Source organism: Gopherus flavomarginatus, chromosome 2, assembly GCF_025201925.1.
Source record: "Gopherus flavomarginatus isolate rGopFla2 chromosome 2, rGopFla2.mat.asm, whole genome shotgun sequence".
Taxonomy (NCBI): domain Eukaryota; kingdom Metazoa; phylum Chordata; order Testudines; family Testudinidae; genus Gopherus; species Gopherus flavomarginatus.
This window is the reverse complement of record NC_066618.1, coordinates 173,815,668-173,832,355: the sequence shown is the minus strand read 5'-3', so window position 1 is coordinate 173,832,355 and position 16,688 is coordinate 173,815,668. Positions and strand designations below refer to the sequence as shown.

Sequence of the window (16,688 nt, the reverse complement as noted above, 5' to 3'; positions counted from 1 at the left end):
AGACAATTTTTGTTTTTAGGATAAACACTGGGGGTGGAATGTTTTGTTGTGTATATTTAAGTCTCCATTGCTTGGGAAAATGTGTGGGAGGGTCCAAATAAAGGTTGTAGTGGCAATTAGTTAGTATTTGGATGAGTGGTGTGGGGAGAGCAATTCTGGTTTTCATTTCTTTATGAGTACTGGAATCCATTTATTAAGCCAGCTTGCCGTTGTTTGCCTAAGCCAGCTGGGGAGATATAGCAGTGGTATGAGCTATTTTTTTTTCTGTTATAAGGCTGGTTTCTCTCTTCCCTTCCTCCTCGCCTCCCCCAGCAAGCTTTAAGCAGTCTGCAAGGAAATTGGAGTACTGAATTTTCTGGAAAAAATGGTATGTGATCACATAATTAAAGACTCTATCATCATGTACTGATTTGCTGGGTCCTACGTTGACTGTATTCACTCTGAAGACCTGGATATCATGATGGGGAGCTCAGTGAAAACCTCTGTTTACAGCAATTATAAAAGCCAATGCAAGAGACAGTGGTTGCCTGGATGGTTTTACAATTAGAGAGGAGAGACTCTGAAGAGCAGGAATTGTGCTTGTTCATCAAATATCTCCTTGGCATAGTCTCCTGTTGGGGCTTCTGTGAATGTGCTTTAAAGCTGCTCTCCCCAGGCAGAACCCCAGCAAAAGCAGCCATATAAACATCCCTTGTCTTTCCCTGTGAGGACCCCTGGTGCCGGATGCCAGTGGGCGAATCAACTAGTATATAGTTGTGAAAGGAAAGAAAACAAATCACAGCTCTCCTGTAACACGGAAAACAGTCACATTCTGCAATACTAAAACGTGGAGCTATCTCTAGAAATAGGCAGCCCATTGTAAGCCCATCACACTAGTGTTGTGTGCTCTGCACTGCTTGTCTGCTTCCTCATGGGTGTAGTTCAAAGTCTTGGTTATGACCCTTAAGCCTCTCAAAAGCCTGTGAACCGCTCACCTGCCCAAATGCTTTTCTTTCTTGATGGCTGGGTTCCTCTGCCATCAGTTCCTACGGTTAATTCTGCAGCAATAATGAGGCTTCCTTGGTTGCCTACCAGAGCCTGAATATGGAAAGCTGCAGGGGAGCTGGAACAATTTGTATAGTGGGGGTGCTGAAAGCCATTGAACCACACTGTAAACCCTGTATATAATGGAAACCACTTCAAGTCAAGGGGTGCTTCAGAAGCCCTAATACCAGCACCTAATCCAAAGCCCATTAAAACCTTTTCCATTGACTTCAGTGCGGTTTGGATCAGACACTGATGTACAGTGTAGGAACTGACATTTGAGTGTTCTAGCAGCAAGGAGGGAACAATGTAGGAACAGACCTTTTTTGATCATTTTAGCAGCAATGACTGATGGCTCCATTTGTTCTATCAAAGGATATGAGCCTTAGTTCACTTATAGTAGTTTTATACTAATCAAATGGCATTAATGTTAGGGGAGTTACTTCAGATACACACTGAGCCGAGATCAGAATGGGGTTATTTGCCAATGGCTATTTAATTTAAGGTGTGCAGGTACTGAATTGCAGCAAAGAATCCTGTGGCACCTTATAGACTAACAGACGTTTTGGAGCATGAGCTTTCGTGGGTGAATACTCACTTTGTCAGATGCCTGAAGTGGGTATTCACCCACAAAAGCTCATGCTCCAAAATGTCTGTTAGTCTATAAGGTGCCACAGGATTCTTTGCTGCTTTTACAGATCCAGACTAACACGGCTACGCCTCTGATACTTGACAGGTATTGAATTGTTACCAGTGTAAATACACGAAAAAATGTAATCATCATTGTTTACCCCAAATAACTAACTAAATAAATAGACAGACCAACAACATATGAATGAATGAAAAGTTGAAGTATTTGTGGGGAGGAATTATTTTTCTGTTTGCTTTTGTCAATGCTGGTAACTAATATTCCCAAGATACTACATGAACATATGCAAAAATTTGACACCCCACAGTAGACACTCAGTGCTATACTGGTGTAGCTTTGCCTTGACAAGTAGCAGTTTTATTCCTGCATATCATTTGGTCTTTTTTTCCACTTTTCTGACTATTCTTTTGCTTTATTTACTCTGCGCTTGTTGCTTCTGTTTTTTTCCCCTCTCTGCCAGCCCTTTCCCTCCAAATCGTCTCTTTTGCTCACTCTTTCATGGCCTGCCTTCTCCAAAAATCACTCTGTGCTCCCCTAGTCACTTGTCTTCTCCTCCAGATTAGCTCCCTCTCTCACCAAAACCACTGTGGGCAGATTGTGACGCCCTCAGTAATAATGAGAGGTCGCCTCTGATCCCCAGTAGGAGTAAGAGCTAGATTTTACTATCCTCTGTTTGCCTGCCTCGCTAATAGTCTTTCTCCTCTTTCTTTGGATGAGTTGCTCTTCCACTTCATATGGTCATCTTCTGGCAGTTGCCTGTACTCCCAGTGAGAAATTGGTCTGAGGCCTACTGGAGCCTCCTCACATCTGTCCATAAATATACCATATAAAGAGCATTCTGTAACTATCAAGGAGGCTGAGTGAGGGCAAATGTAGACTTGGGACTGCAAAACTGTTCACACTCCACCAAGTACAGCAGTTGAACATCACAGTCATGAAAGTTAAAGACTATGAGGAACTATGAGCAGGGCTTCATAGAGCTATTTTTAGGGAAAAACATTTTTTTTTCTCTGTATAAACAAATTGTCATAAACATATAGCTAAGGGTAGCATAAAATCCCTCCTTTACCTGTAAAGGTTTAAGAAGCTCAGATAACCTGGCTGGAACCTGACCAAAAGAACCAAGAAGGGGAGAAGATACTTTCAAAGCTGTTGGAGAAGGTTTTGTTTTGGGTCCCTTTTGTTCTCTCTGGGTCAGCGAGGAATCAGGGCAGGGAAGATACATCTCCCAAAGCCATACCTTAACTAAGCCTCTAAGATTACAAATTGTAAGTAATAGGAAGGAAATGCATTAGATTCTTTTGTTTTATCTTGTGAATTGTCCCTATACTATGAGGGAGGTTTATCTCTGTTTTTTGTAACTTTAAAGTTTTGCCCAGAGGGGAATCCTCTGTGTTTCGAATCTGATTGCCTGTAAAATTACCTTCCATCCTGATTTTACAGAGGTGCTTCTTTTACTTTTCTTTATTATAAAGTTCTGTTTTTAAGAATCTGATTGGGTTTTAGTGTCCTAAAAACCCAAGGGTCTGGTCAGTTACTCACTTTGGTTACTCTCAAGCCTCCTCAGGAAAGGGGGTGAAGGGACTTGGGGGGGATTTTGGGGGAACAGGAACTCCAAGTGGTCCTTTTTCCTTGAATCTTTGTCTAACTCACTTGGTGGTGGCAGCATACAGTCCAAGGGCAAGGAAGGATTTGTGTCTTGGGGATGTTTTTAACCTAAGCTGGTAGAAATAAGTGTAGGGGGTCTTTCATGCAGGTCCTCACATCTGTACCCCAGAGTGGGGAGGGAACCCTGACACAAACAAAAAAAATACACTTAAAGGTCTAACAGGGTTTGAATTCTAGAGCCAATACATAAATTATAAAAGGGGTCAAACCCTGAGTTCTTGCATCTATAATTAAAATATTATAAGCCTGATTCTCCATGTTGTTAAAATTATTTTATGGTATTATTACTTCACTCATTTATAAGAGACTTACAGTGCTATAAAACTGCTATACTAGAAAAACTGGTGTATGGACTTGGTTTACACTATAGCCACTTTTACAGAACACATTTCTTTGCTTTTAGGGGTCTTTTCCCGCTTTGACAGTGAAGGGTCCAATCCAGATGTGGAACTGAACTACTGGCATATTGTATCTAGTAAAACTCATTTTTTCACACCTGATGAGCAAGCATATGAGAAACTCTAAAGCACTTTTATTTGCTGTTTACGTAGTGCCATAGGAGTGTAGGCATCTGAGATGTCTAGTTCTTTGCTGGAGAGCTTATAGTCTAAAATTAGACTAAATAAAGACAAAGGTGTGTGTGTGTGTGTGTGTGTGTGTAAGTAAAATGAAGATGGAACAGTGATGGGGGGTGGGGGGAAGAAAGATGAAATAACACAATCATGTTGTTTTTAGGCCTGGCACATGTTTCAGCACCTCCTTGTTCGCATAGCCTCTTTATATGTAAAGATCCTGTAGATGCAATTTTAGATCTGTATTACATCACAAGATTCCAGTAAAGCATGCACTGAGATGTTTGTTCACTTCTACATGTATTTTTTGTGTACTGCCTTTAGGGTATACAAATGAGAGAATCTCCAAATTCTATTTGCACAGGAAAATGAGTAGATTCCATCATTTGTGTGAACCAATGAGTGCATAAGTTATGCATGCAACAAGAGAAGCTGGGTTTAAAACATGGCCTGAAATGCTTCATAAAGTGAGAAATGACTCTCTCCTAAATGAGCTAATTGACAAGGGTTCCACTACTTAGAAGTGAACATTTAATGGGCTTGACCCTGAAGATTGAAAGTTCGGTTCCATTACACGGCTCTGACTAACCACGTTTTGCCTGTTTTCTACAAGCACTAACTGGTGTACATAAAGCATCCAATAAATTGTCATCAGACTATCCCTTCAGTATAACTTTTATTAAAAGAGGTGCTAAGGTACTGTATGCAGTACATGATATTTATTACCAAAATTATTAACAAATATACAAAACTTATACATGTAATTTTCTTACATCCATTTATTCTTCTATAATACTGCATTTGTTCAAGTAGGTTATCTACAGTATGTAAACATCCCTTGGATTGACCTCACATAGATTAGGAAGCCCCTCTAACCCATGTATTTATCAAATTTTTTTTATTTGGCATTCATTGCTAGCATCTAACCATCACATTTGGCACATGGAAGAGACATCTACAGTGCAAAAGAGGCAGATTTTCTGGTTTTGTTCTGGGCAGTTCCACAGTGCCAACATTTTAAAGAGCTGAGAGGAAAATAAATTTACACTAACTTGACAGGGGGTGAATTAGTATTTAACCTCAGTGACTCACGTATCAGCCATTAAACTAGAGCATAAATCCAAAAGTCTTTCCAAGCCGTCTCCTCTGAGCAACATGGAAAAAGTCAGGCTTGTTTTTCAAGGGTTAAAAGGACTCTTAGCAACAAAAGAAGAAGAATGATTTTTATAATGAACACTCCTCATGATTCCAGTTTCAATTTTCTGCTTTCTGTTTTGTTAGCAAGCAACGGGGGGAAATAACCAATTGGGGATCCTCTTTTACTGGCAATTTCCCTGTGAGCTGAAGATTACTATTGGACCCTAGGCATTTTCATATACAGATGCAAAGAACTCCATAAGCTGCCACGTAAAAAAAGAGTAATATTATATTCCAGGAACGAAGCTTTCAAATGTAACTATAAAAATCAGGAAATATTTCCTCTTTTTGTTCTCCATTGTTTAAAAATGTAACTTAATTTAACTGAGTAAAGCTGAGCCAGAGAGAGAGAGAGCTTTGTTTGCACCCTTCTCCCTCATTCTCATTCAAGCACCATACTGCTATTTCAGGAGGTCTCGCCCTATGTCCATACAAGCTTCTGATGAGAACAGATCTAGATTAGGACGTTTGTGTCATGTAGAAAACGCTCTGCTCCTCATTCGTTACCACAGAGCCCCGTTGCCTTCTGTGATGCCGTACATCTCAGCCAGCTTTTTAAAGCGAGGTCCCCAGTCTGTCAGGTAGTCATAGCTCTGGTCTGAGTCTGTAGTGACAGACTGTAATGAACTGAGTGACTCTGCCACTGAGCCGTTCCCTTCAAACATGTATGTTTGGAGGGAGTCGAAAGGAGGAGCCCAGAGGTCCATATCAGCTTCGTACAGCTTGGCCAGCACATAGTTGTGAACATTGTTGTCCGTTACGCTCGTCTGAGACACGTATCGGGAGAGGCTTTCTATTTCAGGCAGCATGTCCTGCCTGCTTTTCACCACTAGCTGGGCCTCCCGGGGATTCCACATGGCAGCAATGTCAAAGGCCTCAGTGTCTTCCTCCCCGCCCCCTTCATCATCATACCTTACGATATTCTCATGGATATTCTCTTCTTCATCAATGATGTAAGGCTGCTTCCTGTACCGCCTCATGGATAAGATGAGCAGCACGAGCACTGCAAGGGGCAACCAAAACATACGGGCATTAGAAAGAGCAGCTCTCTGGCATCTACTCTCCTCAATCACTGAGAAAAGGAACAAATGTGCATTTCTAACAGAAGGCATGGCCGAAAGATGCAGTGAAAATGTAAATACCAACGCCCAGTCCAGGCATTGTCCTTGGTGTTTACAATCTCTATGGAATCAGTATGACAATTTTGTAATGCTAATAACTGAAATACCTCATTTAATGATTTATTCTAGATATGAGCCCAAATCAGTGGTTCATAGAAGTCAAATACTTCTGAGCTTTGGGCAGCTGGGATGGAGCTAAGAAAATTAATTTAAAATTTTTGGTCTGAATATGGCTGCTGGCTCCTTTTTCCTACAATAGACCAAACCAAATTCCAGGATTTAAACAATCCAGAACTTTGGAGTGGGGAGAGGGTTTGCTGTAAGCTGGACCCATACCCAAATGTTCTGGTTTGGGCCCATCTAATCTACTCCCTTTCTCTCATAAATCCCATTGATTTTTTTTAATGACACTTAGACTATGTTTATGCTATCACTTTAGTTGGTATAACTTATATTGCTAAGGGCTGTGAGAAAAACACCTGATTGAGCAAGATAAATTACACTGACAAGCACCAGTTTGGTCGGCTCTATGTCAACAAGAAAGCTTCTCTCACCAACATAGCTACTGCTGCTCATTGGGGATGGCTTAATTATGTCGACGGGCGAGCTCTTGCCCATCGGCATAGAGTGGCTACACAAGAGATTTTACAGTGTAAGCTCTCTAGTATAGACATGGCCTTAGGCTCCTAATTGCCTAAGTCACTGTTGAAAATAGGACTTCAGTGCTTTTGAAAAAGTTAGCCTGTGCCTCTATCCCATTGCTTCTCAGACTGAAGATGAACTTCTGAAATGTTAGGGAATGTGTGGCGATCAAGGGTAGGAGCAATCTGACCCAGATTCCTGTTGATCCCAATATCCAGGGCAGAGTATAGGGGAAATGGGTAGGGAAATAGACCAGATCTGTAGGTAAATGAGAGCAAGAGAGATATTAAGCACCTTAGCTCCCCCTGGCGATCAGATACCATATCTAAGTAAGTAGATACTTCTGATTAGCACCTCTGCTCCCATTCTTTGTTTTAAATATCTGGAAGATTCAGAACCAAAATAATGAAATTTACAAGTTTTCATTTTTTTCCTGATTTTTGTGTGTGTGAGAGAAACTTAGACCATTTGATCGTATGACTTGACCTCCCTTGCCCCATTGCCCTTCTTTGTCTCATAAAATCTTGGGGGAAATGCTGACATCAATAAAGAAAAAGCTTTATATATATATTATACACACACTTCTATTTTATGCGCACTATAAAATCAGCCTTAGTGAGGCTAACAGTCTGCCAAGTGTCGTGACCAAAATAGATGAGTTAAGCTCCTCATTAGGAAAGGCAACACAAGTTTTACCTAACAAGACAAAGATGCAGGCTAGGATTGCAATGAGTGCTCCTCTGCTCAGGCTGACAGGGAGTATATAGGCCTCTGCATTGCAAGACATCACCACACCATCGTCATCACAACTGCACACATGCACGGTCAGAGTGCCAGTACTGCTCAACATGGGGCGCCCGTTATCGGCGATCAGGATGGGAAGATAAAAGATGTTCTGCTCGTGCTGTCGGAAGCCAGATCTCCTGGTTAAAATCCAGGCGGTGTTGTCTAGGGCAGGAAATTAACAAAGATTTATAAGAATTTACGAAGCAAACATTTTCAGCTGGAAAGGGAGGTTAAAACCCCTCTCCCAGCATTAGACACACATCTGTGATATCCTCTCCCTGTTTTCTATGCTTTTCACCAGTTTGTCACTAATCAGCATTTTGCCTCAGCCTCCCATCCTAACTCCAACATGTTTTCAGGCTAAAACCTATAGACCTGTAAGGCGTACACCTTATGAGACTCTCTTACCCTTTGTGACACTAAGTGCCTAGAGCAAACTCTCAGCCTTCAGATCTTGATAAAATATCTTTCAGAAAGCAAGATAGAAATGAACAGTTGAGGGCAACTTCTTGTCCCTGTTTGTTCCTGCTCAGCAGCTTTTCTAGGCCTTGTTGTTTCGTTGTGTTTCCAATGAAAATGCTGTGGAAATCTCTTTGTGTAACCCTTGTGGACATGTAGTGTTCTCTTATTTTTGATGTGTAGCTGTTTTCCCCTACATCTGAAAGACCTCTAAAATCAGCTGGCTCAATCATTCTGGGCTATATAAACTGTCCACTGGGGGCACCGAGTGGATAAAAGACAGCAAAAATAGTCTCATTCAGTGTCTTGAGGGGGGCGGGAAGGATGGCAGGCTTTTTCAGCACTTACCCCCCACCAAATAATCAAAATTGCAGGAATATGTCCATTTTGACAAAACTTTAGATGGAAAAAGGTAGAAATGTGTGGGTTTTTTTGACAATATCAAACATTTCATTTCTATTAATTTCATTTAGATGATATTAATTTATATAATATAGTATTTATATATTGTCAAATTTTTAATGTAATATAAAAGTCAAAACTGAATGAAAACAAAGTTGAAACAAAATATTTCAACACTATTGAAATGAAACATTTTGGTCTCAATTCAAACATTTTTGGAATTATTTCACAGGAAATTGAAATTTCACTTTTTTTTTCTAATTCAGAACAATTCCACCTCCACCCCCTGCCAAAATGTTGGACTTTCCTGCAGAACAGAATTTCCAGTTCTCAACCAACTCTTCTCAAAACACAAAGGCCCCTATCCACACTACAAACTTCACAGAATCAGGACTTCCAAATTACCATGGGTGCAGCTGGCCAGAAGGGTTGGGGTTCAGGCAGCAGTTCTTCATAGTTCTATCCTCAGGAAAACCTGCAGAGATTTCCTGTGGAAGTCACTGCTGATCTTATCAGCGCTAAATTGGTGAAGAGGAATTCTATGCTATTACTAGACTTGTCTACACAGAGGTTGGGGTAGGGGATTGATATGACATGCATTATTTAACTCACAGGACATGAGCTGAACTAAGGTGCGCACAGGCTGGCGGTGCCTCTTTCAATTTGCATCATGTGCACACAGTGGCAGCTTGGTGAACAATAATCATGTAGCATTCTTTGAGGGTATCCCATAGTCCTTTGCTGCTTAGCAGTGTGCATGCTGGGATCTGTCTCTCTGTGAATTGTGGGATGCATATCAGAAGCCAGGGAAGTTCGATTAAAAAAAAACCCATTTTTTCATTCTCTCTGCCTCATGTTTCTTTTTCTGGGCAGACTAGCATTGTTTTTGAGTTGCTGTCAGCCAGATGGACTTTATAATGCTGGCAACTGCAAGCACACAGAGGTTGCTTGGACTCTATGTCACACTCAAAGCTGGATGACTTTGGGTTTGGACTTCGCTGGCCACATCAGCTTCAGAGGCTAAGGAAGAAGAGGAGGATGGCGAGAAACTGATATGAGAGAAGCAGTTGCTGAAGTAGCTTCACAGCCTGCAGCGCTGTTTCTGGGCTTGGGAAGCCAGCGTGGATTGGTGGGAAAGGATCATTCTGCAGAGCTGGGGCAATCAGCCATGGTGAGAGAATTTCAGGGTGGTGAAGGAAACCATTTTTTGAGATCCTTCAGAACTGGCCCTGGAGTGGCAGCATACCAATACACAGTGCCCCATACCTGTGGAGATGTAGGTTGTCATTGCCATCTGGAAGCTGGTCACCCCAGAATGCTACTGGAACACAGCCAACCAATTTGGCCTGGGGAGATCAGCTGTGGTGGCCATTGTTTATGTGTGGTGCCATGGATGAGGCACTGTTACACCAGGTTATAAAGCTTGGTAATGTTCATAATATTACTGATGACTTTGCACTCATGGGGTTCCCAAACTGTATTGGAGCAACTGATGACAGCAATGTGCTTATTATTTGGCTCCTCCCCTCCCTTCCCCCCCACTCCCGCAGCTCAGAGTTTATACACAGAAAGGGGTATTTCTCCATGGTGCTACAAAGGCTGTTGACCACCGTTGCAGGTTTACAGACATAAATGCAGGGTGGTCTGGAAGAGTCTACGATAGGATTTTGGAAACTCAGCTCTGTTTACCTTAACGCAGTGGTCTCCAATGCGGTGCCCACGGATGCCATGGCGCCCACAGGGGCATCTTAATGTGCCCGTGTCCTGGCCCCTGGGACAGCACCTGCCGAAATGCTGCCGAATTTCAGCGGCATTTTAGCGGGGACGCCTCTCGCTGACACCGCTTGCCGTCGACAAGTGACATCATCGAGAGGCGTCGCCCAGCCAAAAAGGTTGAGGACCACTGCCCTAATGGCTCAAGAACAGTTTGCCTAGAGGATGATTGTGGACATCACGGTGTGCAGATTGCTCTGGTTATCCTAGGAGACCTGGCTTGTCCTTTGCTTCCCTCAGTAACAGCCGTTCACAGTCGGTTTGGACAGAAGGAAGGAATTGTTTAACTATTGTGTTAATAGTTGCGGAACGACAGTGGGTGTGCATTTTGCAGTTTGAAAGGAAGGTGGTGCTGTTTGTGGACTAGGTTGGAAGCTGGAGGGGAAAAAATAAGTGCCTTAAAATTATTGCTCCATTTGTGAGTAAGGGAAAAAGCCTTCCACCCGGGATAAGGCTGTGCCTTGAGCAGCCAGCAAGGCATCCAATACAAAAGAGAAACGGCCAGGGCAATGTTGTCATAGATACCTCTTGATCTTAATTTGAGTCTCAGGCCTGAAAATGTGCAGCTGTTACCCAGTTGAGGGTGTGTATGTGGGATGGACTGTGAGCAGTGCAATATTGTTTATGGGTAGTGAAGTGAAGGACAATGTCGTGGCAATCCTCATTTTATTTTGTGTCTGTGCTTGGTTCTTCTGTAAAACACTAAACTATGGTCTATGGATTTGCTATACAAAATGCATTGACGACTCTTTTTACAAATGATTTTTAATGAGTTTTATTATATAGCAAACAGAAACAGGCCTTATTTAGAACAATAACTAAATAAAAATTCAAAGTGACATCGTGCAGTGGAGGCGGGACTCAAGTCATAGGTGAGCATATGCCTTGCCTCTTCCTCCTCTTGTTCTTAGGCCTTCTGGTGTTGAATGGCAAGGCTCAAAGTTATTAAGGATGGTAGATGGCTCAAAAAACGAAGGCTCCCAAGTAAAACTGTTCTTGCTGCCCTGAGCCTGGGTCTGTGAAGGAATGACGGTTTGGGGTACTCTGTTGGGTGTACAGTAGTACACTCTGTTGCTAGTGTTCCCAGTACCCTGTATGGAAGGGGCTGCATAACATGGCTGGGTCTTGGTTAACAGAAGCTGCAGCAGACCCTTCTGGCTCTCTATAGCCTCCAGGAGTTGCCTTCATATCTCCATGTCTATTTCCACAGCATCTTTTGCCATGGCAATACTGTCCCTGGCCACTGTGACCCACTTTGTTCACCCTAATGGTCTCTCTAGGAGCTCCGTTTCTATTTCCTTCTCTTTGCCCGAGTACAGGCTCCATCTCTCCACCATTTTTATTTGTCATTGGGCCTCTGCAATGCTGCTTTTTAAGTCTCTTTCTGCATTAGGTTAGCCTGCAACTCAGCCATTGATAAAGGCCTTGTCTTGGAGGGTCTGGCCACTGCAAGTGCTGCGACTGTGGGAGGAAGGAAAACATATAAGTAGTTATTTTTCATATTCCAGAGAGGCTAAGATAGCGTTTTTTTCTTTTAATATGGAAAGGGTGACATTCTTCCCAGGCTTGGGGGAATTTCAGAGCTGGTAAGTGGTGTGTGAATGAGAACCATACAGGGATTTTTGTCTGTGTGGTATATGCTGCTTGGGTTTGCCGTTGCCCCTCAAGAGGCTAGGGAAGGGTTGGGAATTTTGCATTTTTGCTTATACAGTGTGGTAGAGGTGAGTAGAGGCCCTGTAGGGAAGAATTGGATAGCAATCCCCTCTACATCACTTTTAGGCTGTCCTGATTCTCAGTGATGAGATGGTTGACTAAAAGGCAGAGAATGGCCTTCTTGAAGAAAGCAAAGGGCAGATCAGTGAGATATGCTGTGAAGTTATTCACCAAGATGGCTCTTCCCCACAAAATGCTTCAGAAATGGAAGGGGAATGACTGCATAGCCATCCTCTATAATGCCCAGACCAAAGTCAGGCAATTTCTTTGGCTTCGATTGTGCTTTATCTTCCTTGCAGACATGGTGAAAGTGCAGAGAAAAACAGGGTTCTGCAGTGGTTGTCTGAAGCATTCACTGTTACAGAGCATCTATACTTCCTTGAGGAGCTGTAGCTTTTGTACCTGTAAAGGCATGTGATGTCCATGTCTACCTCATGTAAACTCAGAAGAGTAACCAAACTTCCTGTAACCAAGCATTGATAAACTGTTGAATTTTGCACAAATGAATGTTTTCATTATTTGAATAAGCTTGGGGAGGGGTATGTGTGTGTGCGCGGGAGATGGAGGGTGCAGGTGGAGACTGTGCCAGGCTGCTGGCTGCCATTTTCAGCAGGCAAATGGGGTTGCCAGACAGGACAGATGTGGAGAGAGGAAAGAAGAATATGTGGATGGGTATGCGCCCTCTATGGTCAGGACTTTAGCATGAGACAGATGCAGGTTCCTTGGCCAGAGCAGCCACCATTTTGAAAACTGTACGGAGGGGCCAAAAGCACAATGTGGGCTGAAATGAGGGGTTGGAGACTTGGAAAGCCTTCTACTTCACATCAAACTAAAGTGTCATGGGGCAACTAAAGTGCCATGGGGCACCCAAAATGAAACTAGCACAGCAGCATAGCACAATAATAATAATAAATTATAAAGATAGATACTTACATGACAAGATTTCCTTGAGAGGATCTGCCTCCTCAGTCCCAGCCTGGATTTCTGGCTAGGAATTGGGCTTGATTGCTGCACATCAGGAATTGGGCTCACTTTCTACTTGGCCAACATCATGATTCGATGTCCTGAAGAAATCTTGGCATTCTGGAGACAGGTCTTCACTGGCTCCCTCATGCTTATCCTCCAGTGAGTCTTGCAGGTTGTCTTTGGGGTGGGGACAGAGCAGGTTCCATAACCTTCCTGGTTTGGGTGGTAGGGTAACTGATCAAAATTCTGTCCAGCTCTTCAAAAGATGGACAGGTCACATTGCCACTACTGGACCTTTTCCTGGTATCCCTGGTGTGAATGTAAGTCCTCCTGGGCTGTTTGCTCTTTACCTTGCACTGGTTGGTGTGCTGGTTGAGGCCCCGCCTGGCTATGTGCTTAGCAGTGCCCACAAAAAGAGCTTGATTTTGGCGGGTGTCCACAAGAGCTTCCTGATACTTCTCCCCAGATGGTGATGAGATTCAGGGTCTCAGCACAGCTCCAAGCAGCTGCTCTAGGCATATTTTAGGGCTTCTGGACTAATACTGCTGCAATGCCAATATATTCAAATCGAGGAGAAAATGGACAAAATCTGACCCTGTGCCAGTTTTTAAACAGGGACAGGGGCATCTGGTCAGCTTGACACCAGAGTAGTGGAAGGCATAGAGGTAAATAGACAAGTCATTTAATGGTTGCCTGCAAAGCAGTGTGGGATAGCAGCTGGAGGATTGCAAAGAAGTGCACAACAGCTTTGCATGAACATAAAACAATAGACAGAACAAACTGTATCTGAGTCAAATTTCTTTCACTTTGAAAGAAGATTCCAGAGTTAATATGCTATAATGAATTGGAGCATCTGTACTCAAGTATTTCCCCACCAGTTTAACTTGATTTAGTCTAGTTTAAACCTCCCATTTAGACAACCCCAATGCCTCTTGGAAGGCTCATGAATAAGTAGGAAAGTATGGTAGCAGGGCTCTTAACCAGTCTGTGCTGCTAAGAGGGGGGAGGAACCTGAAGGAGTAGGGCAGACGACTTGGCCCTATGTACAAATGGCCTAATCATTACTGCAATTTATTTGCAGATATTGGGGCATCCACTTATTTGTAGGGCTACAGCTCCTTTGCTCTTCGATGGGCCAACAAACTCCACCCCCAACTCCCCTGGATGGAATGATGCGGTGAGATGTCTGAATTTCAGCTTGTGGTTTCCCATTTAATTTTTGCTACCTCCCCTCTGATTGGTTAAAAGGAAATAATGAGCTGGCCATCTGTGCTTTTGATTGGTGAAGCAGGTGTATTGATATCCTTAGAAGTACCTGGTGCTGTCAGTGTTTACAGGGTAGGCTGGCATAAAAGACACCGCTAGCTAGGAAAACTTCCATTTAAAAATAAAGGGGGGTGGGGTGGGGTAGAGAGGGGAAATTGACATTTTCCTACCTGTAAAATGTGGAATTTATATAAATGTACTTAGGACAGAGAGTTGCTTTGTTTGCAGTGGAAACAGTTTTATTGTCAGTTTTAAGCTGAACATTTCGTCCCCACCCCCAATTTAACAGCACTGATTATGTGGCAATTGATTACCAACCCATTTGATACACTGCATAGCTTTAAAAAAGGGAAACAGAGGCAGCCCACAGAAGGAGGTGTCTGCCATCCTTGGCACCAAAGCAGAATTCTGTTTCTGTGCCCATTAGGAGCTCTGGAGCTGGGGAAGGCTTAGGACAGGGGCAGTTAATTGTTTTTTCAAGGTCCAAATTTCTTGGTCAAGGTATAATCAAGATCCATACTCCAGAGAAACATTTTTCACATTGCATTAACGATGATAATAAGTAAATATATTCTACAGTCCACTCAAACGCATCTGGCAGTCCAGATTTGGCCCATGGTCTGCCTAGCGATTACCTCTGGCTTAGGAACTGCAAAATGGCAACTGCCTTCTTCTGCAAACCTCTCCAAACTCTTTCTTGTCTCTAGGCTGCCCAAGTGCCCTCTGACATCTCCTCTCCAGCACCTAATACAATGTCCTTTCTGCAGCACGTTTAGTAGAGTGGGTGGAGAAGCTGAAGTAATGGCAATTTAAATTTATGCTGTGCCAACAGATAGCATACATGGACACAGGAACAGCCTGTTTAAAGAGAACAAGAATAGAAGTCTTGTTCATCCCTTGCTCCTCCTGGTTGGTGCCCCTGATAATAAGAGGATTCTACTTTATTCATAAAACAAATAACTTTTTGATACAGGGAGTGCATCTGGCTGAAGCTGTGCAGCATTAATTACTGACAAACCCTAGGTTCCTTTTCAAGATGAATAACAGACTTTTATAGTCAAATGTTGAAGCAAATTTCTTGTTTAATTGACTGCAAATATGTCTCCCAGATCTCTCTTAACTGTTGTGGTGATGCAATTCCCTTTGGTGTTTCTCAGCGTTGTGTATCTGCCACCCTTTTGTTTTTGTTTAACTTAATACCAGGCAGGGATCCAGTTCATCCCTAAAGAATAGATGGACTTATTGCATTGTAACTGCAATATGTTTGTGCCATATCGTGTAGTCAGGTGTCTCATCAAATGCCAATTGGATTTGATACAGTACTGCTGGGTGTATAATATGATGGAATGTGACCCGGCATGTCAGAAATTTGAATATACCACTTGCCCAGATTGGATACCTGCTAGAGACTAACCCAAAAAAGAAGTTCTGTGAAATATGGATGATACAAAAGCACAGGTAGTGTTGACCTCACTACAACCTCATACAGCTTCTTTTAATCACAGAAGGACAGACTGTAGTATTTAGCCACAACCCTGAATACAGAAAGATGTAGCTCTGTACCACTTCTGGCAGAGGAACCGTCTCCTCAGGCTTGTGGGGCTAGGGAAGGCACCATGCATCTGTGCAAGGACCAGGGATAATCTACCTCACAATTTGTATTGGTTTTCTTAAAGTAATTACCACAGTTAATAACTAATGCAAAAATAATTTACCAGAGACTGGGGGAGAGGGAGGAGAAGCAGCAGCCATCTTTGATAACCAACCATGAAGAAGGAACTTTGATTTTTCTCAGGATTTTCAGCTTTTTGATTTTCTCTCTCATGTCTGAGACAGTAGTAACCTCCCATTTAAGGAAAAGTGTCTTTAAGAACCCACAAGCCATAAAATACTATGTGGAGAGGAGGTGGATGTTTGAGATTGCAGATGAATACCCACACACCAGTATAGAATTGGTGTCTGTACCCATCATGGTTGCTGTTCCTTTTCATCATCAGAAACTGGAGGCCAGAGGATTGAGTCAAGAGACGACTGTACTGAAATCTTCCTTGTGAACTGAGGAAAGTATCCACTAATTTGTAGATCCTCCCATCCAAAACACTTAATGCCTTTACCCTCTATATGCTCTCCTGAACTGAGAGGGGGTGTTAGGGGAGCTCTTTAGACTGCAAACTGACTCTTACGGTTTTAATTGGTGCTAGAGTTCTACAGCTTTGATAAAGAATTACTCCTAATCACTGCAGTGGCTAGCAATGTATTCAGCAGCATGGTAATCTTGGCATTTGTTCTCCAGTAGCTAAAGAACAGGACCTGTGATTTGGGAGTTCTTTGTTCTGTTCCCATCATTACCGCAAAGTGACTTTAGATAAGTATCTATCCTTTCTGTGAATCAGTCTCCTAATTTATAAAGTAGTGTGAGATTCCCAGATGAAAGTATCATTCTGAAGTTTT

The 16,688-nt window shown here is 42.7% G+C and overlaps 1 protein-coding gene across 1 annotated transcript in view; it reads right to left on the bottom strand.

The window, feature by feature from the left end:
* Nucleotides 1-4,580: 4,580 nt before the first annotated feature.
* The window catches only part of CDH20 (cadherin 20), a 182,601-nt gene continuing 170,493 nt past the window's right edge, over nt 4,581-16,688 (bottom strand). The window contains exons 11-12 of the mRNA XM_050939950.1: nt 7,569-7,820; nt 4,581-6,112 (exon numbers count right to left, since the gene is read on the bottom strand). Coding sequence (XP_050795907.1) covers nt 5,613-6,112; nt 7,569-7,820 — 752 coding nt within the window. The 3' untranslated portion in view covers nt 4,581-5,612. The remainder of the gene's footprint in view (nt 6,113-7,568; nt 7,821-16,688) is intronic.